At 40.9% G+C, this 24,611-nt stretch overlaps 2 protein-coding genes across 6 annotated transcripts in view; both read right to left on the bottom strand.

Moving 5' to 3' along the window:
- abca4b (ATP-binding cassette, sub-family A (ABC1), member 4b) overlaps nucleotides 1-10,386 on the bottom strand; it is a 32,686-nt gene extending 22,300 nt beyond the window's left edge. Inside the window, exons 1-11 of the mRNA XM_034556212.1 lie at nucleotides 10,321-10,386; nucleotides 10,002-10,095; nucleotides 9,523-9,664; nucleotides 9,164-9,303; nucleotides 8,291-8,418; nucleotides 7,918-8,115; nucleotides 4,914-5,003; nucleotides 2,631-2,868; nucleotides 1,525-1,664; nucleotides 889-1,005; nucleotides 154-351 (exon numbers count right to left, since the gene is read on the bottom strand). Coding sequence (XP_034412103.1) covers nucleotides 154-351; nucleotides 889-1,005; nucleotides 1,525-1,664; nucleotides 2,631-2,868; nucleotides 4,914-5,003; nucleotides 7,918-8,115; nucleotides 8,291-8,418; nucleotides 9,164-9,303; nucleotides 9,523-9,664; nucleotides 10,002-10,095; nucleotides 10,321-10,386 — 1,551 coding nt within the window. The remainder of the gene's footprint in view (nucleotides 1-153; nucleotides 352-888; nucleotides 1,006-1,524; nucleotides 1,665-2,630; nucleotides 2,869-4,913; nucleotides 5,004-7,917; nucleotides 8,116-8,290; nucleotides 8,419-9,163; nucleotides 9,304-9,522; nucleotides 9,665-10,001; nucleotides 10,096-10,320) is intronic.
- Nucleotides 10,387-13,011: 2,625 nt separating this feature from the next.
- The window catches only part of LOC117746163 (rho GTPase-activating protein 29-like), a 29,593-nt gene continuing 17,993 nt past the window's right edge, over nucleotides 13,012-24,611 (bottom strand). For 4 of the 5 annotated variants that reach the window (XM_034555096.1, XM_034555094.1, XM_034555095.1 and 1 more), the window contains exons 6-20: nucleotides 23,846-23,910; nucleotides 23,588-23,698; nucleotides 22,997-23,077; nucleotides 22,636-22,803; nucleotides 22,255-22,392; nucleotides 21,406-21,593; nucleotides 19,919-20,088; nucleotides 19,346-19,480; nucleotides 18,752-18,844; nucleotides 17,904-18,067; nucleotides 17,176-17,364; nucleotides 16,855-16,992; nucleotides 16,336-16,568; nucleotides 15,458-15,758; nucleotides 13,531-14,895 (exon numbers count right to left, since the gene is read on the bottom strand). In XM_034555096.1, the coding sequence (XP_034410987.1) occupies nucleotides 13,750-14,895; nucleotides 15,458-15,758; nucleotides 16,336-16,568; nucleotides 16,855-16,992; nucleotides 17,176-17,364; nucleotides 17,904-18,067; nucleotides 18,752-18,844; nucleotides 19,346-19,480; nucleotides 19,919-20,088; nucleotides 21,406-21,593; nucleotides 22,255-22,392; nucleotides 22,636-22,803; nucleotides 22,997-23,077; nucleotides 23,588-23,698; nucleotides 23,846-23,910 (3,320 nt within the window). In that variant the 3' untranslated portion in view covers nucleotides 13,531-13,749. Of the gene's footprint in view, nucleotides 14,896-15,457; nucleotides 15,759-16,335; nucleotides 16,569-16,854; nucleotides 16,993-17,175; nucleotides 17,365-17,903; nucleotides 18,068-18,751; nucleotides 18,845-19,345; nucleotides 19,481-19,918; nucleotides 20,089-21,405; nucleotides 21,594-22,254; nucleotides 22,393-22,635; nucleotides 22,804-22,996; nucleotides 23,078-23,587; nucleotides 23,699-23,845; nucleotides 23,911-24,611 lie in introns of all 5 variants that reach the window. The other variant, XM_034555092.1, reaches the window with a different exon arrangement.

A 24,611-nucleotide genomic window follows, 5' to 3' on the forward strand; every position in this document is an offset into this window, starting at 1 on the left:
TGAACACTTAGTCCTGGGAATGTGCAACATTTGGCAAACAGTGACTGGGGACAAAGGAGAAAAACAGACGAACAGACAGACAGACAGACAGACAGACAGACATACAGATACAGATACAGATATAGATTACAGAGACTAGCTTGTGTTTCTTACCTCTCCATACTTGTTGAACATGCGTATGATCTGGTCGGTGATGTTCAAAATATTCCTCCAGTCGAAGTTGGGCATGTCCGCCTCCCTGTATTGCTCGGGACCGTTGTACAGGAAATTAAGAATGTGTTTGGTGGTAAAGTTACTGTCCACCAGACTATTGTCCATGAAGTGCATCACTGTCGGGTTTCTCAACGTGTCCTGCAGCGATTGAGACAGAAAAAGAGTTAATGCGTGTAATATAGACAAATTACATATGCAAGAATAAGTGCCATTTAGTTAGCTGAATATGTATTAAGCAAAGTGTAAAATGCCTTTGGGTTATAAGTCATAAACATTATTCATTTTCAACTAATTTAATGCAATTTCAAAATGTCAGTTCCATGAGTATTGAATGCTCAAACTGAATGCTGATTGTCTGGAGGCTGCTGTTGATGAACTCTTGATTGGACGTGCTAAGTGCAACCAGTGTTCCCTGGATAGTTTGCCTTTATCTTTAAATAGCACTGCAGCAGGCAAGATTCTTCCAAGAATGTGTTACTCGAATTTGACATAAATCCATCTAAGCGTGATCTTTGTTCATGTGTTTACTATTGGTTGCGTCTAACACTGGTTATGTTATAAGTGAGGCTTATTCTACTTTGGTACTCGGATGATCTTTTTAATTGGAGCATCATACGGCATTTTAAATACTTTCAAAGGTATGATTGCATCTGTGTGTAGGTGCAGTATTCCTACCCTGATCATGTTCATCTGTAAACTGCTGTTGAAGAAAGTCCAGAGTTGAGGTCCCAGCTCCTCCCAGGCCTTGGCCATGTTCTGCAACCTCTCCAACTCCTCGAATGTTGTGTTGGCCTGCAACACACACACACACACACACACACACACACACACACACACACACACACACACACAAATGTACACTATATCAAGTCAATGTAGGTTGATGTAAAATAGAGTCAAACAGTTAACAGCAGTGAGATCCATGAAACCTGAGTTAAGCTCTAAACTGCAATACTCCACTAGAGGTAATAAACAAATAGAGAGTCATACAGTATTAGGTCAATTTCCTCTCGGGAGGAGGTCACTAAATTCTAATTTATTGTGTGTCAGGAACACTGAATGAGATGACTGAAAAACATTCACTGCACCCTCCATTAAGTTTATTGTTTAATTCTCCCCTCCTCTTCCCTTCCTTACATTGCAGCAGATCTCCCCACAATCCCCCCACCCTCCTCTGCCTCGGTAGTCAGCTCATTCCTAAGAAGGGTGGGGGCTTGGAATGGACGCATCAAAACAGATTCGTAGAGTGGTGGAAAAAGTGAGTGGAGAGACAGAGAGGTGAGGGGTCGGGCTGGAGGTGGTCTCTCTTACTCTCTTTAATATCTTGTGGACGGCAGGGGAGTCGGGGGTGTACAGGATCTTTCCCATCAGCAGGGGCTTAACTGAATTCCACACAATTTTTGTGACAGGGTTGGACTCCAGTGTCTGCATCAAGGCGTTGCAGGAGGGAGCTAATGGAAGAGTGATTGCAAAAACAACAAGATTAGAAGAAGATGAAAATAGATAAGAGAGATACTAAGAGGGATAAAGCATCATATTGAACTTTTATCCTGCAGGCTTGGGTAGCATTCAGATACTATCAATTAAATAACAGTCAAGGATGCTAAATTAATTACCCACAGCTGTATGGTGATTTCTAGACTTGTATATGTTTTTGTCAAATTTTAGATAGATTGCATTTTAAAGTATCACTTTAATCTTGAGAAATTAAGATCCCACACACTGATGTTGCGCAGAATTTATAATTTTTTATATATGTATAATCCCACAAAGAAACCACTTTTTGAAAACAATATTCTGTTTGATGGGTGAACATGGATGGACGACAATAACTTAGAAGACTGCTCAATGAAAAAAGCTTATTTCAGGCTTCTAACCAACAGACTTTGAGACGAGGGAACCCAAAGAGTAAATATGATAACTCATTCCTGCACCAAAAGCTATACAGGATATTTAATTAGCAAACGTTATCCCCTAAAGAATTGATGACATACATTCTTATTGTATGCTCGTGATCAAATCAATGCATATGATAATACAATTCTGAATGACTTATGAAAGCTGGCTGGCCGATGTTTTCAAATCTCAAATGCAATTTCTGGAAATATTATTGTAAATAGATTGAATTATCTGTTGTGGTATGTAGCTTGTTGGTTTTCATTCCATTTCATAAAAATGGATCCTCGTGTGGCAGATTGTACACATCCTGCTGTCAACTATTAACAGAATAATTGTCCAACCTGTGCACACAGAATGGGAGTGTAAAACACTCTTACAGAGGTTCAAATTGACTGAAACATTAGCATGATCAATACATTGTGATGCTGAGCAAGAGAAGTGTGCCTGATCTTCTTTTCCCGAGCACATACATATGCTATAGAATTGAGACGTTTACAGTTCAACACCTCTTCACTTACTGGCAGTGTCGTCATAGAAGTAGTTGTGGTTCTTGGTTGCATTGACCCCCAAAAACACCTTGTAGTTGTTGTCCTCATACCAGTTGAAGGACAGGACCCTGGAGCCGCCTCCCTCTGGGTATCCACAGAAGAGGCTCGACACACTGGACATCAGCTGTGTGAATGAGGAGGGACCCCCGTTTTGAAACAGAGACAAAACCGCCTTCAGGAGCTCCTGAGAACTCGGCCGGTCCATCAGCTGTAAAAAGTCAGAGATGGCTCGTTGAAAGAGAATCTCTCAGTGATCAATGTACCGTTTTAACCTTAATTTGATCCATCTATGGTCTATAACGATAGCAGTGTTTCTGTTTAGGTTATTAATAAGTGCCTTAGCTTGCCACCTTAACTTTCTTATTATTTCACTCATGTCTAGTCATCAACTTTGCCAACCAGGGCTAGACACATCCTATCTCCAACGGGATAAATACATGTTGAGTATTGCTATAAAGTATAAATAATTAGCTTCACAATATTTGACCTCTTGTCAGATAATTATCTACAGGTCAGGGATATTTATGTCCTTCATATTTGTTCATACTGTGTGAATAGCATAGCATAAACGATCACTAGAATACAATAGTTTGAAAGATAAGCAAACATGCTGGACGGAGGCCGCTCCTCTCACATGGACTAAATATCCTCCAATTGATTGAACAAGAATAGCTTCATCCAAGTGTATTTCTCCCCGGTATCATTTCCTCTCTAGAGAAAGAGCGAGGGGGCTGTCTGAGGAATGACCGTAAATCTTTAGATGATCTCATAAGGGGTCAGCTTTTAGGTGGAGTTGAGTTCTTCCAGTAATATTTGTTCATAAGCCTTCATCTTTATTAGACTAGCACTACAATCCCCTCACAATTTGAAACAAAGGTTATATTGTAACATTGATAATCAAAGTGGTTTCAGAGGTCAGTAATTAAAATGACTCATTGCTTTTCCAACCCTCAAAGCAAAGGAAACACACGCACACACACACACAGACACACACACACACACACACACACACACACACACACACACAGAGAGACACACACAGACACACACAAAATTGAAAGGAAGGAGAGGTGGGTAATGAGAGTATTTGGCTCGCCTTTCTGTCACCACGGTGATACAAAGGACCCACCTACAGGATGTGTCACCTCAGAGGAATTTCTCTCTCCCTTGACCCCTCCTCCCCCTCCCCTTCTCTCCCCCACACCCTGCTTAAGGTGATGATGGGATGCACTACCCCCTGGGACATACAGTGAACGTGCACAACACAATCGCAGTCACTCTGTCATTGTTCTTGTGGCTGTTTGTGTGCTCGACTTAGTACTAGTACTTAGTTACTAGTATGTAACTAAGTTGGTACAGTATAGTTACATAACTATTCCTACTGGTAGTGGTGCAATTTATAACAGCACATACCAAGATTTGTGCAAAATAAGATCTACCAGTATTCTATTCTATTTCTTTACACTGTCTATTCAGTTATATTCTATCTTGTTCTATAACATATGGTAGATTATATAATATCTATCATATTTCTTTGAAATATATGTTCAATTCTATAGACCTATAATATATTCAATTAGATTCTGTTATACATGTCTATTCAATTTTATTTTATTGATCTACAATATTTATTTTATTTACCTATATCAATTCTATTCCATTCATCTGCAATATATATTCGGTTCTATTCTGTTATTTTATGATGTATATTATATTTATCTATAATATCTACTAAACTCTATTTATCTATAACATCTATTGTATTATATTATATCAAATATACTTTATATTCTATTTATCTACAATCATTTGTACATGATATCAAATCCCTCTACAGTATCTACTGTATTCTCTTTTATCATATTGCTTTTCTGTTAAATTTGGTTCTGATTTGTATTACATGCATTAAATAGATACATGCTACATGCTAGCACACACACACACACACACACACACACAAATATGAATGGGTGTAAACATGATGCACAAACATGAGCGTACAATGACACATCAGCGCGTGTACAGTTCACATAAACACACGCACACACACAGACACACACACACACACACCCCACATTGTTGAGCCCATCACTCAGCCTCCTCTGTAAGCAATTCTCAAACTGGGAGCAGCGGAAGCGACGAGTTTCCTGCATGGCTAAAAATATTGGTGCCTCTGATCCTGCAGGACTGATGAGCAGAATAGAGGAGGAGGAGCCAGCAGTGAAAAGGGGTTGAGGGTCTTTGAGCACTTACAACTTGGATCTTCTCCGACGTCGCCTTAAGAACCTGACCCCAGAGGTGCAGGTCAATCCCCTCGGAGCTGTTGTCCATAACCTGAGGCATCTGGGCAAAGGTCACAAGGTCACAAGATGTATCAGTCAAGTGAACAATATTCATTCAGTGTTTTAATCAAATTAGATAAAAACAGATAAATAGAAGAGGTTGAACACAATATGTTCTCTGTTCTTTTGAATTATAACCATCACTGCTCTGTTTAAGTGACGTCCCATGATGACCTTAGCCGGATAAACATTCATACCTCTCAAGAAACCTGCGAAACAGCAACCATAAATTCCTAGAAACCTGAGTTTCAAGAAATGTTTGTCACAAAGAATCAATTTTTTGCACATTGTCTTGACCCAGATTGTCCAGCCTTCTTTTTTTGTCACACAATGTAGGTCTTGTCTGTATTCATGGAGGAAATGAACCCGTTTCAAACTTGAACTGTATCAGTTGTTCGATATCCAAACATGCTTCCGCTAAACCTCCTCCAATGATTTTATCTTGAGAGCCCATTAGCAGTAGGCGTTGGAAAAGGCCTGGTCAGAGCAGAGTGCTGAGGGCTACGGAAACCCCGAATGCAAAGACAAACACACACACATGTGATATCCTTCCTCCTGCATTCCTTGCGCTTGCATTTCAATGAACGGAGGAAGAAGGGCGGCGGTGTGGGGGGGATGGGGGGGGGGGGGGGGGGGGGGGGGGGGGAGAAAACGAGGGAATAGAAAGGGAGGGTGTTGAGAGGCGCAACAAGTTGTTTCAAGGCAGAGGTCACTGTGGTAATGGGCTTTAAACTTAAAAGAGCTAATGGGTTAAATACATAGATCCCCACTAAGATGCTACTTTAGTACAACATAACGAGTAAGATAAGATAAGATAAGATAAGATAAGATAAGATAAGGAATTCTTTTTGCAAAGTATTAGACAAAGTTTGCTATAAGAGTCAACAAACTTGTATACATTTTCATATTTCTCTGATATTCATTATAAATGTTACCAATATGTACACAGTAAATAAAAGATGGAATAACTATAACTCAATTTAATTAAAAAATATTGCAGCCTCAAAAACTGAGTTTAGGGTTAGGGTTAGGGGTTAGTATGGTATTGTTGCTTCATAGCTATTGAGCTTAATTTCGTTATATTCTGTTGGTGTTTTGTCCACATTGGTATATATTGCATACAAAGCCAAGATGTCCTAAACAAACCAGCAATTTTCTACCAAAGTTCCAGTTCAAAGAAACGGGATGTCACATAACTCACCAATCAAAGTGTAGCGACACAACTGAATGATAATCATTTGGTGGGTTGTTTGGAGGCTGTCAAACAAATATGATGGAACCATATCCACACAGTACCAATGGAGCTGTTTATGAGTAGTAAACCTAAAATTGATTTTTCATTTTCTTTTTAAACTGCTTTTTGTCATTAGAGGCTACGTTTTCAAAAGTGTTGGGCTTCTTTATATCAGTTGTGAAAGTCCAGTACTTTACTGGGGAAGTACTGTTTAACTGCAATAAAAAAAAGAAATGACCAAAAAGAGACGAGAAATAAAAATACTAAAAATACAGAACGAAAATTGATTAAATAACTTTACAGTCATTGTCATAAAATTGTCATTCAACGTTGATCATAGTAATTTAGTCTATTAGTCTATCAATCCAACATCCATCCAGACTGTGCCTCTTTTATGTAAGTCCTGCAACTGCTGAAGTCTATTTGCCTCCAAAAGAGGTAAAAAAGAAAACACTGCATTCCCGTCATGCTCTCACTCATTCAGTCAGGCTCTCTTACCACCAGATAACCAGGTGCGCTCTTCAGACAGGCACATGTTGGTAATGTATTTATACAAGAAGCAGCATCCCGTCTTACAGAATAACTCATAGGCTGTAGGCGGGGTCGAGCTAAGCCCATTAGAAAAACAGGCCAAGAGGGATAATGCCATGAGCCATCACCTGACTCACCTGACAGATATAGAAGAAATTAGAAGGTGTGAACAAGTTCAACATAGTACGGTTTAAAGATGTATCGCCTTATTATTATTATCATTATACTTCCAATAAATAAAAATAAAGATTTATTGAAGAATGATCTGTGACTTGTGGTCCTCCTCCTCCTCCTCTATGTTTCTTGCCTTTCGTAAATATATTTGTAAACAGTTTGGAACAACGCGTATGAGTTAGTCCCAAAGTGAAGCCAGTGACTGGATGAACAGGTCTGGCAGAGCACGCTAGAATCAGCCACTTGACCTCACATGCAGACCTGGCATCACCAGCCGCTCTCCAAAGAACAACGAGCTACCAACACACGGTCAAGAGGAAGTACACAATCCAGAGTGTTTGGTCGCGCTGCTACGGAAACAACTTTACGATACTATTTTGCTAGAGCAGTGGGGATCAACAGTGCTATGAAGGTGAGTGGGGAATGCAAATGTCTTGGGGACACAGTGTATGCATTTTTTTTTTTAAAAGGTGTGAAGGGAAACTTGATATTCTATTTTTCTTATAGTCAACAAATTCCATTAGAAAGACCGAAGCCAACAATGACTTCTCTGCGTATCCAAAGGCATATATCTTATATCTATGTGCAATGGAGCTTGATGGTTGTCCAAAAATGCTCCAAACCACTGGTGACATCTTCATTCATTACTGAACACACACACACTGAAGTGTATTCTTACTTAATCCCACACACGCCGTCCTGCTGCCAGGAATACGAGCTAGTGCACCAAATATGTATCAGTTTGAATTAAATGCATCCTTCAGAGAATAAATGACAACCATGTCAACAAAGAAAGTAGAAACAGTGAGGAGAGGATGTGTGGAAGGAACAACATCCACGTTACAACAGGAAGCAATGAAGGTCATCGGCAATACAGGATAATAAGTTATAATATGAATATATAATGAATGAATGACATACCACTGTTTATTTATTAATTTGACTGCGAAAATATTTAGTTCAAAGCACAACTTACCAGCCTGAAGAGTTTGAAGAAGTCCAGGTTAGAGTAAAGGATGTCCTCTATCTTCTGCAGCTTCTGCTGGCTGAGGGCACACATGGCGTTGCGAACCCCGTGGAGCCCCATGCGACTGGGGAAGATGATGAAGCGCTCCAGCAGGGCCTGGCTGCAGGCGATGTCCTTCAGCTGCAGGTCTGGGATACCAAAGGCAAACTAGGGAGCATGAAAACACAAGGAATGCTTGGTTTGTTGTGGGATATGTCTCAAATAATTCCTTATTTATTATTACAATCACCTCTTAATATTATTATATATGTTGTTCAATATTGTTTCCAAATAAGCCAAGATGATCTAATATCAGTCAAAGCTGAAACTGTTCAAATGGCACCTGTTCTAGTCGTATTTCTGCATTGACGAGCTGGTAGACGATCGATTCAGAGAGACCGGCGTTTCGCAGAAGGAAGGCCGTCAGAACCTCGTCATCCTTCAGAATATCATTTATCTTCAGCCCGTGGCCTACAAGGAACAGCAGAGAGAGTGAAAGGTTAGAACCACTGAAGACCACATTCACCAGAGCAGCATTGGACTGCACCGAGGAAATGACCCACAGAGAGAAAGATTGTTTCAGGGAAAGTGTTGAAAGGTTTAAGAGTGTACCTACACAAGGATGTGGGTTTGTACGCTAATTTGAATTTAAGTAATATTAAGAACAACCTTTTTAATGTGCGCCTTCAGGCCAAGTCTTGAACAATCATGTGCATGGGAATGACCGTAGTACCGTGAATATTACCAGGGACACCACTGTCCTGGATGAGTCTTTGTATAGCGCTCGCATGCTTTTAGTGGTTACCCAAACAATAATAGACATTTATAAAGTTTACATCCATTGGTTCATCCAGATCCAACTTCTGACAACTCAAATAATGGTGAAAGATTAATGCCAATGGACACAGACTAAATGATCTGAATGCTACATAGTGAGATGTTTAAAGTGATGCTCTGACCAACACACGACACACCAACAGAAAGAGGATGTGCAGAAAACAACCAGATATAAAGGTTAAAGTGCTGCTGTTGTTACCTGAGAGGGTATGCTCAGAGTTTATAAAAATCAGCGTTTTAAAAAGGAAAAGTATGTCAATCAAAGACAGCTGACTTGTGCCTCTTGTTCTCTTCTGATTACAGTGATGAGAGAAAAACTCGCCATTTTTAGTGAAGGGAAGTGCTGCTGTGTGAACCATTTCTCACACTTGCACTTTACCTGACATCACAGATGGGTTGTTGCGTAATGTCTCCATGAAGTTTGAGAAGGACGTCATATCACGCCAAAGATGGCTGAGCTGCTGGACCTCTGTCTCGTTGAGCAGAAGCTCCTGGACATCAACATAGAACCGGGCCAATCTGGAGCGAGCCAAGAAACACTGAATTAGTCTAATTTACTAAGTATTGTAGACAATGTCATTCTGTATTATCCAATTATTCCTTCACTTTAGCAAAAATGTCTCTTTAAATGTCTATTTATTATTAAACATAAACATAAGTACACATAAATGACCGTTTCCTGAGGTTGCTGGCACTGTGGAGGTTTACAGGGTTAGAGGGTGCTATAATTGGGCTTACACTGAGTTATTATAGTTGGAGACAACGCCCGGAGACTCCCCTCTGGTTGGATATCTGAAGCAGGGGTTGTTGACGTTGCAGAAGATGCCCTGGATCCAGGGCAGAATCCCTGCTGAAGGCATGGCCTTGTTGGGGAAATGACCTGAAGGAGTAGACATCACAATTATGTGAAGGCTGGTCTAGAAAAGCGCTATATATATTCAAAGTATTATTATTATTATATTATTAAATATTCATAAAATGACTATTTTTATTGGATTTCGGAATTTATGCTAATTTAAATATATTGTAAACAAACCTCACGTACCCCCTGGAGTGCCTTGACATACCCCGCCCCCCCCTCCCCAAGGGGTACACGTAGCCCCATTTGAGAACCACTGATCTAGGTGGCACTTTTCATCTCATTTTTTACAGAATTTCATGAAACAGATTAAATTAAAGACTAAAATAGCTTGATGTTGAGTTGTTACTCTTTTTACATTCATGTTGTTGGTACAGGGGATTGGTCTTCCTCAGCCACACCAGACCAATGAATAACAACACTGGCCAGCAGATCTCAACCAGGAAGCGGACCTGGACAGAAAGAAGTAAAGTGGGAGTTACTGCATGTACACAAAGAAACATTGGACCACCTGCACAATCTAATTGGACACAACGGCCCTGGAACCAATCCTACCAGTCTGAAGATGTTGTGTTGGGACTTTATTGATATACAGTATATGAAGGCTGCAGTTTGTGGTGTTACGATACTTATTTTGCATTATGCTGAATATTGTTTCTACGGTCAAATAATAATACCTTCTGCCTCTTGCGGAGGGTCCAGTTTTTCCACAGCAACAGGCGGATTTGAGAGCCTGTCTTCATTGCTCCGCAGCTTTACCCCTGAACGGGGTCATCAGACTGTGACAAACCTGCAGAGAGACAACTCCATCAGTGGCTCTCTCGGAGACACTGACCATCGACTGGAGGTACAAAATTATTGAGCCACAGTTATGGATCTGGTCTTGAGACCACTTGAATTATTCACGTGTTTGAATTGACTTTTGCTTCATTTTTCTGAAACATTTTCTGTAATATCTTCCCAAGGTCGACAATTGTTTTTTTGTGTGTCTGTTTTCATAGTCTCCAAAAAGAGATGCGCTTTTATGATTTTAATGTAACGGCATATCTATAAACCAAGCTTCTGATCTATGGAAAACTCTTATCGGACACATTTATCATTGTTGCTCTTAAAATGCACCGACGTTGATCTGGCTTTGACATGAGCTTGACTCAAAATTGACTGTACCTGGTCTCTGCATTAACTTGGATTTGTGGATTTACGTAAGGTGGTCTTGACTATAACCTCGGAAAGGTGGTCTTGAAACCACTAGACACCCAGCTGAAGAGCTCCTGAGCAAAACCCTTACAGCTTCAAGGTTTCTTGTGTAGGCATGTTGACAAAGGAGGGGATTTTTCTACAAATAAAACCATCACAAATATTAAAATGTATAATCTAATACCGTTCTGAACAACATATAAACATGAGTTGGTATGTGATTGATAAATCCCATTTCTACCTCCTCTCTCAGACAAGCACAATCCAAAAGACAAATTCATTTTGGAGCTGAACACTGCTTTAAAAAACAACAAAAATCACTCAAATGCCAATCACATAAACAGGTTATGTGCAGATGAGCTCAGAGAATGTTGGGACATGAACAGTAATTTGCTCAGAGTGACATGTCCAATAGATTACCCCCAGACTGGCAGACGGAGGATGCAGGGACATAAATACTTGTCTAGAAAAACAAGACCAATACTGAGAGACTACAGATGGGTGGAGGGTATCATTATGTCTGACTTCTCTGAAATCACCTCATTACTCAAACAGTAATTACACAGAAAAGGACTTCCTTGCACAAGATGGACAGAGACGTGAAGAAATGTCTTTCGCGTTGAAAAACTGCAGCATTTTGAAGTAACAGATACAAAAAGCCACGAGGGTACAAACATTTTAAATAGCATCCACCGGGATCTGTTTGTACACCTTTACATTACGTTTGACGGGAAGCATTCGGAGAAACAGTAATTAGCAACCGCACACCTGTCAGCTCTCGCATGATCTTACAACACGTCCTATTTCGTCAACAGAAGAACAAAGCAGTCCCTTACCTCTTATGGAATGATGTAAAAGTCGTACGACATTGAGAGAAACAGGTTCACAAACCAGCTGAAGTGGTGGGAGACATTGAGCAAGGTAGAGGAGCTCTGTGTGACTCCTCGCTGCCCACTCTCTCTCCCCCTCTCTCTCTCTCTCTCTCCCCTGCCTGCAGGTCAGCAGCACTCCTAATCTCATTGCTCTAATCTCCCAGCTCAACATGGGCAGGCAGAAAAAAAGACAACAGTCAACCATTTTAAGGCCGAATTAGGGGAATATCTGCTAGAAAGGAAAGGAGGGGTGTGCTGGTGGAGAGAAAAGCCCATCCTGTGGTGGAGAGGGGTCCCAAATTTGATCACAATAGGAGACAAAATTATTGTAAAATAGTGCATGAGCAGGATTTATCTGTTGTTGTCCCTATGAAACTACATTTTTGCGCACAACACCTACAAAGTAAATCAGAGTTTTGACTTCGTCACATGCGAGGACGTACGTACTGTCGTCGGGTGTCTGAAATGACTCACTCCTCTGAGCACCTCGACAAGGTGGAGCGGGAGCCATGGGTAATCAGGTTTGGGGATTTTGAAGCCTTGACAGTTGGACATTAAACCCACTTGAACCTGCTGTGACCCGTGTGTAGGACAGACACAGCTAGCTTATCCCAAAACGGAGGGAAATTCAAGGCTTAAACCTTCACAAACATGGTGGCTTATGTAGCTCGGCGGATACCATGGCACACAACGCCAATGTCCAAATGCATTGAAAAATATAGGATTCTGACAAAATAAATGACAAAATATCACAGGTTGTAAGTAACACACAAAATAAACCTGTGTCCAAGTGGCTACAGAATAATAAAAGTATCTAAAGGTTCTCTGACATGCTGACCAAACATTGGAATAGTTGATGGGCACAAACTTGTTGGCAAATATTCCATTTGTTCCAAGGCCGATGCTTGAATATGCCTATTTTTTATATTATTTAAAACATTTTATAATTGTGTTTTAGAGGTTGGCAAGACAAAACAAGTAATTTATATATCTTAGGCTCTAGGAAAATCTGAAGGATTATTTGGCTATTTTCTGTCATGAATCGATAATTAAGAAATTAATAATTGGAAGTGGCAGCCCAAAACGTCTTTCTCCAATGTGTCCTATGCAGCAACAAAACAGCCACAAATCCAATCACATTCATGTATGAAATACATAAAAAGGCTGCAATTTAAAAAAAGGGACACAGTGATTTCTTCGGTAGCATAAATAACACACATCAAGTAAACAAACATTTTAGGCCTTGTTCTATGAGGCACTGAACATATATCTAAAAAAGAAACTCAATTGGAACAGAAGTAAAAGTTTAAACTACATTTTTAATTTGCAGCAACCACGGTTGCATGTCATTTTTCTTCTGTATAGTCACAATAATGCGATGAGACAAAATTACTGCGACGAACATGCAGTATGTAGGAATGAGTATAAAAAACGTAAACAGATACATAAGGTTTACATACTGAGAAAAGATGTACCAATCACAGGCAACAAATTTAAAAAGGTAAAACTGTTGAACTCTTAAATTGAAAATCTTATGGTAAAAATACCTCCAGCCGTTCTTTTGAGTAAAATACAAAATTAAGCACATTTTAACTTTAAAGGCAACATTAGAATTTGAACCTGTGTTAAGTGCATTGTGTGATTACAATAAAGTATAATTTCATAACAAATCAAACATTGTACATGAACTTATAGGTTCAATTCAAACAAGGACAGGACGATTCTTTACGGACATATGTCAATTTGTGGTTGGCCAATGCCTGTTTATGATAATAAAACACATGACACTCAACATTTAAAGTTGGCTTTACACTGACACAGTATTTGTTCGTTTTTAATGCTTGCGAGACCAACCACTGTTGACATTTTGACTTGAACATGTAAAATACAATATATTAGTACTTATAACACTTTTATGGTTTAATTTCACAGGCCTACATTTTCTCCCACTCAGCTTGTATGATAAAAAAATGTTTCCACAGTATACACTATGGCACCGATACATTACTATTTACAGATATAATATGTTTTTTGGCATCAGACAAAATGGGCCTCTCTGTGCTCAAGCTCCTGCAGCCGCCGAGGTCGCAGTCTTTGGTAGACAGGTTTAGTCTCACTGGGGCTGAGATCTTCTGGGCTGCTCGGGGGTGGGGACTGTGGGGGCGAAAGGGTAGTGAAGGTCGAGACCCCGGGGTCAACGACACCGTCAGTGGAGTCCTGTGTCTGGAGCCGTGTCCGTGGGAGGCTTGTTATGGCAGGGGACAGGGTGACTACCTGGGCGGAGTCGGTGGGGGCGATCAATGAGGTGGTGGTGGTGGTGGGAACAGTTGTAGTCCAGTTTGGAATCGTCCTAGCTCTGCTGCTAATGGAAACAGGGGGCTTATAGAAGGTTCCCGGGGGAGGCTGCAGAGTTCTTGGCGCCCTAAGCGTTAACATGAGGTTTGGTGAGCTGCTAGACTTACTAACTGAATTATCTGCATAATTTTCCCTTTTGGAAGTCCAGCCAGGCTTGACTGACACTGTGTAGGGGTTGTTGGAGAAAACGGTGCTCACACTACATGTGGTGGGGACCACGGAAGCAGTGGTCGATGTGACCGGCGCTGTTGCCGTTACAGGTTGTACTCCAGAGCTGGCAGATGGCAGGTTGGCCACAATCATAGCAGTCCTGGGTGTAACATCATAGTGCTTGTACTTCCTGTCCCACGTTCGCCTCGGCATGGTCTGTGTGTCAATGAAAGGAGTGATGTAGTAGGTGCTAACCCTTGATGAGCCACTTTGGCGAGCCTTTTCTGGCTCCGGTATCTCCTGTATAGTTTCAGAGATTGTGTCCCGCTCAGCAGAGCTTTCGTCATCTTTCGCAGCATTGTTACGGTAATTCCTTTCGCTGATCTGGGCGGGGTTGGGCAGGCGTTCCAGCGGCATGCTGATCGGTCGAGACGCATGTCTGGTGCGCTGGGTGCGTAGCTGGACCTTTGGTGCCACACCGGTGGTGGAGGGAATGGTGGTGCTGGGGCGGCCAAACACTAAGGTCGACCTCTGGACTTCATTAGATGTCTGGATCCCGTTGAGTCTGTCCAGGGCTGAGACGTCTGTTCTGTCTGTTCCTGGCTGGACCTCCTGAAGCTCATCCATGATGTGCGAGGATGGGGTTACTGATGAGTATCTTTTGTACACTTTGGCATTCTGGAAGGACATAAACATTTAGATTACAATCTCTGGATAACATATCAAATTAGTATTAGCATCCAATGAATACATTGCTTTAATAATGAAATATACATTATATATTATAACAACACCGATAACAATTTCAATAACACTGTCGGACTCTCGATGGACACTTAAAAAAGAAAATAAAAAAGAAGAATCAAACTTAGTGCAACAGAACCAAAGATGAGGTATGTTTTATTCCGTGCAAACCCGCCTCGACCGCTAACGGTGTGTTATGCGAGTAGCGGCTAGTGTAGCCTCGAAAAGAGATAGAGAGCGGGCTCCAATCAAACTCCAAAACCCCCAGATTTGTTTTTCATTATTCTTTCACTTATTTATTCAGCCCCAACAAACACCAACTCAAGTGATTTCACTTTAGGCAATTTATTAGACTTCATCCAGCTCCCTGTGGAGCCACAAAAGGCTTTAAACTACTTTTTTTTTAACATGTATTTCCCACTTGGCTGCTCATACTCACATTCTGTACAATACGATATGAAAGCAGCATTTCTCTCACCCTTAAATCCTTCCTCACCTCTTTGATGTCCACCAGGGAGGTGGAGTGTCTGCTGAGCCGCTGCAGCTTCTCTAGGGGGGTGAGTCTGGGGGACGCCTGGCCAGTCGTGGTAATGTCAGAGCCGGACAAAAGCGATACATCAAAGACTGTTTGAAAGTATCGCACCAGCAACTCCACCATCAGGGCCTGGTAGGGGTAGTCCACCAGTGAGGAAAGGGACACCTCAGCGTCTGTCTGCCGTGGCTTGACCAGTGTGGGGCCAAAGATAATGCCCAGGTTACTCGCAGTCATCTTGTTCTCCTCTGCCTGCTCCGTCACTCTGTGGTATTAAAAAGTGATAATGAGTTTAATTAATAAAAGACATATTTCAGGTATTGTTAAAGTGTTTTATCTTCCTTCTAATGAACAGTGTATTAACTCAGACATAGGTTGAGATTCTACGGATCAATATTGACCCCTTTATAATAAAAGGTTTTAAAATTGGCCGCCAGGGGTTCCCAATGGTAAGATGAGAGTACAGGTTTCACTGAACAAGCTTCAGTGACAATAGTCTAAGAAGTGTAACCTGCCTCAAGACGCTGCTAATAAACGAAAACATTTCTCTGACATGATCTAAAGGTCTCTGCCATTTCCTTAAAAACAATTAAGAACACCAAATACTCGAAAACATAACATAAATAGCGGACAGAAGCAAAGAATACTCATTCTAAAAATATTAGTGTTGGTGTCACTGTGAATAGTTTTTTGTACTTTGTGCTACTTCCTCCGTGCTATAGGGAAGTCTCTGTTTCCCTTTGTGTCTCATGAGGAAGTTTGTGTATCAGTGTATTTGTGCACAGCAACAGACGGAAATCCATACAATGAACTAGCTCTGGGTGTTGGTTAAAAGCTCTTACCTGTTGAGGTGTGCAATAAGGAAACGCAGAGTCCTGTAATTGGCTGTAGGCAGCTGGCGGAGAAGGTCTCGGATCTTGAGAATGACTCTGTTGAGCTGAATGCTTGTCCCCCCCTTCTCTCCTGGCTGGGTGCTCTGAGGTTTATCGGCCTCCTCCACAATCACTCTCTGGCACTCTTTGGCCAAGCCAATAATGTCGTTGTAATATCGATACTGGATCAATGGCTCTGGTAACTGTACACAAAAAGGGAAACTTGTTGTTTGGTATTCTTAGCACTGGAAACTGTTCCAGTGTATGTTTACTGAATATAATGTTTATTTAAGGTACAAATAAAAAGAGTAAAAACCAAAACCTCACCAACTATTTCCCAAATTTAGGCATTAAGGACGACTTTGTTAATAATATAATAAAATAATAATAATAAAAAATGTAACTTGTAACTCTGCAAACTACAATACCGAACGATTCCTACATTAACATTAGTTACCCACTCATTTTCTATAAGAATTTAACCCCCACCTGTCTCAGGTAGAGTTTGAGGACATTGCTGATGTCGTGAGGCGAGAGGTCGGAGAGCTCCACCAAGTCCTTCCCATTTTCAAACGCCTGACAAAGCTTCTCCACACGTGATTTGGCACCATTCACACGATAAATCCCCTGTGAGAAAAAAAAGAAAAGAAAAAAAAGATCCACGGATTGGTAATTTCTTACTGTAACAGATAATTATAGCACATCACAGACGTAAGCCAAACTATTGTTATTAAGCTAAGTCTCCAAAGTGTATCCCTTGAAAAAGTACTGCAATCAAAGTTGCAACAATAAACATTAAATTAAGATTACCTTGATGTTGAGGGCGCGACTCTCAATCTCAGACGTGCACTTCTTGATGATAAAAGGGATTCCATCCGCGCTGTTCTTTGCTGCTTGGGCAAAGTCGATACCAAACAGCTGTAGTCTTCCTTGCAGCTTTTTATGGCCACACTGGATAGCAAGCGTCTCTAGACACTTCTTATGGCAGGCCAGGGAGCACTGGCAACGAAACGGAGACGGTTAAATAAAGAAAAAGCAAGTGGCCGATTAATTGTTACTTAAAAAACATTTCTTACTAATAAAACAACCGATTCAGTATCTTTTTGTCTCTTCTTGTTTTGGTTCTTAGCACCATATTTTACACTTGAAAAACAAGATGGCAGGCGTTTCATTTCTATCATATATTTCTGGAAGTTTGGTTATTTGCAATTGCGGCAGTGTATGAGACAATTGAGCTGTTATAGAATTAAACCAGATAATGAATCATGAAAAAATCTCTTTTTATGCTGATCTATATACTGTATATAAAAACACACAACACCATTATCATTTCTAAAGCCTAAAAATACACGTTGCAGATTTTCAACCCGACTTGGTATCGTCGTAATGTGGTGGTAAGTGCAGATGAAGGGTGGGTGAGCTTTGGGTGCAGGCAGCGGGGAGGGAGGTTGAGCGTTGGTCATTTGCATAACCGCAGTACAAAGCTGGCGGAAAAAATCAGCAACAATTTTGTCTCAGAAAGAATATATGTACTGTACCTCCTCACACTCAGCTCCATGGAAAACCACCAAACTGTCACACTCTCGGCACTTAGACGGGGCGCGTAGTTTCCTCAGCTTATGGGTTTGAGCAGCTTTGGACATCTGAGCATTTCGGAAGGGACCTGGAGAACTGGCGGTCTCTGTCACCATTTCTGCGAGACCTGAAAATCAGAGCCGCTGATGAGGCAACTTAAAAGACAGGTGATTTAATGCTGACTTCCTGTTAGTTCAAAGCTGAAAAAGTGTGACAAAAAGACAACAGAAAAGATTAAAATAAGATCTGATAATCACAACAACAGAATACATCTAGGCAAATAAAAGTCGTATTCTGCTCTTACAATACAGAGAGCTGATACTTTATACATAGTTATACTTTCTTATCACAAACACGATTAATAAACATAATCAATACATACATTTATGTCAAAAGAAATGAGTTTGCTGCTTCCATTCTTGATGAGAAAACCAACACACACTGTCTAGAAGAGCGCCGCGTAGATACAGGAAGTGCAAGCTTCGGCCGTACGCCTAAACTAACATAACCCCAATCTGTGCAGCTCTGGCAAGTGCAAACATATTTGATGAAAGCGAAACCCATCACAGAGTCCGGCCCATAAAAAAAAGCATGATATGAGGTGTGGTCTCTCTCTATTTCTCCCGTCTTTCCTTAACTTCCCTGTCAAATAAATGGACACGCTGCTTGGCTGTGTTACTGCAGATATAAACCCAAAATTGGTATACACAATAGCATCCATCTGCTTGAGGAGAAGTGGACGTATAAAACAGTCATAAAGACAACAGACAACAACCACGCACACACACACACACACACACACACACGTTACCATTGTCCGAGGGCGGCTCTCTCTCATCCAAGTCATCAGCAGAAGACATGGTCCCAGTGGAGGGAGTCCTTGGCAGTCGTCGTTTGAAGTCACCTGCACATATATGTACACAAGTCATGACTTTGGACATAACAATGTCCAGTGACAGTAATGGTAAAAGTAAGGTTTTACCACAGATTAGAACATGTACAATTTCCCAGTGCAGAACCATGAACATACAATAGTCCTCTACAGGTGTAGATTCTGTGTTTAATCGGTTGTAGCTTTAGAGCTTAGCTAACAGTGTGGTGAGTAGTTTCAGCTGTGAAGGGAAGTGCATTCACAGATGAGGAGTGCTTGGCTGTGGCGCACAATAAGGAAGTTACACTAAAACCAATATAATAAGAAGAAAGGAATCATGAGCACCTTCATCCTCCTTCAGTTTTATTGTGATTTTCAGTTTTCTATCTGACTTTATCACTTAAAATGTGTTTTATCATCTTTTAAGCCAAGTGATTTGGGTGTTTTTCCATTATGATTTCTTGATCTTATCTCAACAATTGTGCAAGACCTTTTACAAATTAAGAAAACAAGTTTAATGTAAAATCCTCCTACCTGGACTGGCAGTAGGGGAATCCATGGACCTTGACTCGCTGCTGCCTCCCGCACTCTCTGAGTCGCTGCACATCCCACCCTGGCTCCCCTGACTACTGGAGGCCCAGGCTCTCAGCGGGGCCTGGCTTCTCAGTGCTGCATGAAAGCATACAGACCACCAGTCACACACAACCAGAATAACAAGACACAAATATGTCTGAATGGCAGGCAGCTTCCCATTTGCTGATATTCTTAGTTGAATTTATTTCAGGGACATGTGGTCACACATATATTCTGGACTTATGACGAGTAGGCAGCACACAGCTGTTTGGATTTTAGTAATGAAAACATTTCCATGACTCAGAACACAGGGCAAGTCCCTGAAAGGCTCACATAAAAGATACAGGCAAGTTTGTCCAACCTTCAGCAACAATAATTTTGGGTTTGGGAATCACAAGGTTTCTAAAATACTGTACATTCATGTAGGGGAAAAAGCATTACCGAAGTAGGTATCAAATGGGATCTTTTCTAAAGTCTGCTGGTATTAATAAAACTTGTCAATACAGAAGCCATCATTGTCTGAGTTGTGAGCACCTTGTATGTCCGTGCTGCTGTTGGACCTCCGCTCACTGATCTTTGCTGGCCGCTGTAGGGGACTGTCCACCTCGTCTCCACTCAACACATCACAGGAAGTAATGGAGGCCTGAGACAGGTTGCCATGGGAGGAATGCGTGCTGCCCACTGACCTTTTGTTGAACACAAACCTGGGGAAATAAAGTCAGCATTTCAGGTTACGCGTGCTGAAGATTCATATTATCCTGTATTAATAATGTATACAGTGCTCTCTGTGAGGGTTTGATAAGACTATTGACCAGTAACTCAACCAATACTTTACCAGGCACTGAGACTTTTGGCTTTTAACTTTCTGGCATCTAAAACCCAATACCCAAAGCACCCAATTTGGAGAAGAGTGTAATTAATAAGCGAGGATGTTCTTAAGAGCATTATATAACCTCTTCACAACTCACCTGTATGATCTCTACTGTACTTAGTTAACAAATTCATTTAATTTGAAATTAAACGTGCCATGTAATAGGGTGTAGGTTTGTCCATTACAGGGTAACATCAACCGTTCTGGAGACCCAACAAAGTCCACTTCATTTGTTATGAGTAATTTCAAAGAATTTCCAATAATGGAAGTTGTGGTGCTTTAATTTGGCCCTGCCAGCAGACCACTGCAACATATAATGTTATGTCAAACCAACACGTTAGTGGCTTCACAATGATTATTCATCTCAACTAAGAAAGTGAAACTTTGCCTATTCTCTTTGTAGTAGTGTGTGCGTGTAGTAGTGTGTGTGTGTGTGTGTGTGTGTGTGTGTGTGGTTGTGTGTGTGTGTGTGTGTGTGTGTGTGTGTGTGTGTGTGCGTGCGTGTTTTGACAATCTAAGTAGAGTCTTAGGGTCAGCTCTAACCCAGAGCCAAACTCTCACGCTCACTATCTCCCCTGCTGCATTCAACCTACGCCACAGATATTTCCTGAGGAAGAGCAACAAATTAAATTTTCTCTCTCTCTCTCTCTCTCTCTCTCTCTCTCTCTCTCTCTCTCTCTCTCTCTCTCTCTCTCTCTCTCTCTCTCTCTCTCTCTCTCTCTCTCTCTCTCTCTCTCTCTCTCTCTCTCTCTCTCTCTCTCTCTCTCTCTCTCTCTCTCTCTCTCTCTCTCTCTCTCTCTCTCTCTCTCTCTCTCTCTCGCTCTCTCTCTCGCTCTCTCTCGCTCTCTCTCTCGCTCTCTCTCTCGCTCTCTCTCTCTCGCTTCCTCTAACTCACTGATAACTTTACTGAACAACTATGAACAACTTCTAACTGGGCAGGAGTAACTTCAAAATAGTTTTAAGAACTGACGGTCTCAGCTGGGCTCATTGAACATCAACTGTTTTATGTGATGGTCTCATGTGCAACAATCTGCCCTGTAATGACCGTTTAAACTACAATGTACGATTAAAAAACGGACTGTATCAAGATGATTTTATAAATACAGAGACCATTTTCACAATCTTAGTGTGCATCTACAGTATTTAGTACCTGGTATTGTCAGAGAAGGTGGAGTCTAAGTGCACACGTTCTTTAGGCAGAGTTTTGGGCAGATTCCGGACGAACTCAGCGTAGCATTCACCCGGTTCGTACAACTTGGTGCTCTCGCTCAGGGTCTGGTAGTGGGTGGGGAGCGACACCGACTGCACCTGCTGCATCTGAAACCAGTTCACTGTCACCTGGAGAATGACAGATCATTTAAGTTGAATGAGTGAGTCAATGACTCAATGACTGAGTGAATTAAAAGGCAAATGAGAACTCAAGTGATTGTGAATAGGCAGATAGACACGCATGCAGGTAAACAATCGTTCTTTCATGTTCAATGGTTTCTATTATTTCCAATCAATTTAAATAATTAAGTATTTGGTGCAAACTTTCAGTGCCTGACAGATTTCTAAAATCTCTTCCCTTAATAATTAATTATGAGGACTCAAGTGTATCAACCACTCCAATCTTAAAACTGCATACAGTGCCTGTGAAATGGCTCGGTTCATGATAGCATTGGTATGGGCTTTTTTCAGCCTACAAATGCCTCGAACTTGGATAAGACATTTTTTAACTTGACCTTCTATACAATCTTAAAAATTCAAGCAATCTAAAAATTCAAGCAATCTAAAAAACACAACATGAGAAGCAAAGCACAGAGTACAAGTAGCACATTAGGCTACCGACCCAACATTAGTCAAATTATTTTTTGATCATATAAATTGTATGTAAAGCTACTCATTTGTTTACCATTTATCGTGCTTTATACTTATAAGATATCCTAATACAAAACTATATACATTATTAGACAATCCAGTTTCCTCTCTCAGTTCACTGGCTTAGCTGTCTACTCACAGCTTTTAGTGTGAGGTCACACTGGAAGACCATCTCTCGGATTTGTGTGAGGAATAAGCTCTTGGCGTTGGCCAGATCCATTCTCCTGACGCCTGCGTCAGCCATACAGCTCTGGTACTGGTCCTGGGCCTCCTCCGCCTGACCGCAACAGTGGACACAGAATAGCGTGAGGATGAAATGCGAAAAAAAAGGCGAAGTACAATGAGTGCACTAACACATAGATAGATTTTGACAACAAGGTGACAGAAACACATGCCAATATGAATTGTCCTAGTGGAGTAAACCTCACCTATCAAGTGAGTAAGCTGAACATGTTTAGGAATCCTTAAAAGATGCTATTCATCATATACATTATTTGCCCATATCTTCTCCCTTGCCTACCTTCTGCAGAGCCTCTTCCTCTAGCTTCCTCTTCTTCTCCAGCTGTTTGTTACCAGCATTAGACTGCTCCTCCTGGGAGCGGCTGGTAGATGAGTGGGCTTTCTGGTACTCCTCTCTCCTCTGGGCCTTCAGCACTCGTGCCTTACGCAAGGTTGCATCTGCCTCTTGCTGCCAAAACCACACAGATTAACAAAAAAAGCCCTTATGATCAAAATGTGACATAAGTGAGCAATAGTTATCATAAATATAATTTGGCATGCCTTTTTGGTTTATAAACCTTGCATGTGAAATGAGTAAAATGTGCAAACAGCCGCATTGATATCAAGCTGATAGCGTGTATCCAGAAGTGGGCATTACATACCATTTTCTTTTGCTCCCTCTGCCACTGCTCCTTGATGTCTTTCCTCAACTTGTCAAGGTCATTTTTACGGGCCAGAAGAGGCTGAGAGCAGAGGGAAGGTCCACAATTACACTGAGGCACACAATTTCAAAATGCCTTTTCCCTGAAGGGGAATTTATTCTCAAAGGTTTGACATTAAAGATAAGACTTACATATGTTAACTATATCAGAGATGCTTGTTTCCTGATTAGCAAATACTGTTGCAAAATATTATTGAGACTTTCTAACTTAAATTGCTAGAAGTCTTGGAAGTGTGCAACAATTGAACACAATTTGAATCTGGCTTAATCATGTGCAATGTGTAAAAGCTCGTACTTTAAGAGTGCCACATTGTGCACGTATGGCACAAAGGTCTTTTGTCTTTTCTTGTATTTCACCAGTGGTCTTTTGTTGTTGTGCACTCTTTATGTGCGTATGGAAAGCTCTGCTACTCACACATTTTTTTATGATTATGCTGGGTGGGCCAGCTTGAGATTTAGGAGCCACATGCACAGCTGAACACACCCGTGGCTGCTATGTGGGCTACAGTCGTCTGAGTCGTCCTTCTCTTACCTGAATGAATTTATTCGTCTGAAGAGACATTGCAGTTTGAATAAGCAGCTGTTTGTATTCAATGTCGTTCTTGAATGAAGAAACGTAGACATCACTGAATGGCATAAAGACCTTAGACAAATGAAATAAAGAAATTAACGTCGGAAAAAGACTTTGTTATGAATGCAGAATGTTAATTTTAACAAAGACAGGAGGTAACAATTATACACTAATTACACATTACAAATTGATATTCATATGAAAAGGCTCTTCTGTTACCTGTTGACTGACCAGTGTCTTAGCAGACTCAGACATTTTTGCACAGCTTTTGGCATACTCAATATCTGAAAGAAAAAAGGTTTGACAAAACTAAAATAATTGATTTATGTCTATAACCACTGTCAACTAATGATTATCTAGGTTTTGGGGACTAAAGCATCAGCATAAGTGTATGTCATCTAATTATGTAATGCTTGCCCAACATTTCACACTCTGGTTTCATTATGGTTATCACATTTTACATAGACCTTTCCCTGAATAAAATGAAGAGGGAGGACTGAATGGATGTCAATATGAATGGAACAGCCAGTAAGGCAAACAGGCAAATTATTTCTGTTTTGAAGATTCTCAATAAAAATATATCATCAGGACCTGTGGGATCCAAACTATATAAAATAGAGGCTATGAAGCTCAATAGTTTCCATGTTGATATCGTCAAGTGAAGCATAAGAATACATTAACTCTATGATGTTGTGAGTATGCGTATGGTAGAAGCATGGCATATCCACAAACCGACTCATTTCGAAATTCCAGTTGTCTTGCACTGGTCGATTAGTTTTCTGTAATTACTTTGATAGTCATGAACATAGCAGCTGAATGTGTAGGAGAACACTGTCTCTGCATATTCAAGAAGTTTACCTTCTGGTATAAAGGAGTAAAGCCTTTATTCCTGACTGACTGAGCTGTAGGGTCTTCTTGAAGACCACATGTCACGACTAATTGGCTGTTAAGTGCCCAAAAACTGTTTTGCCACTTCTGAACTCTA

This window comes from Cyclopterus lumpus, chromosome 17 (genome assembly GCF_009769545.1).
Source record: "Cyclopterus lumpus isolate fCycLum1 chromosome 17, fCycLum1.pri, whole genome shotgun sequence".
NCBI lineage: Eukaryota > Metazoa > Chordata > Actinopteri > Perciformes > Cyclopteridae > Cyclopterus > Cyclopterus lumpus.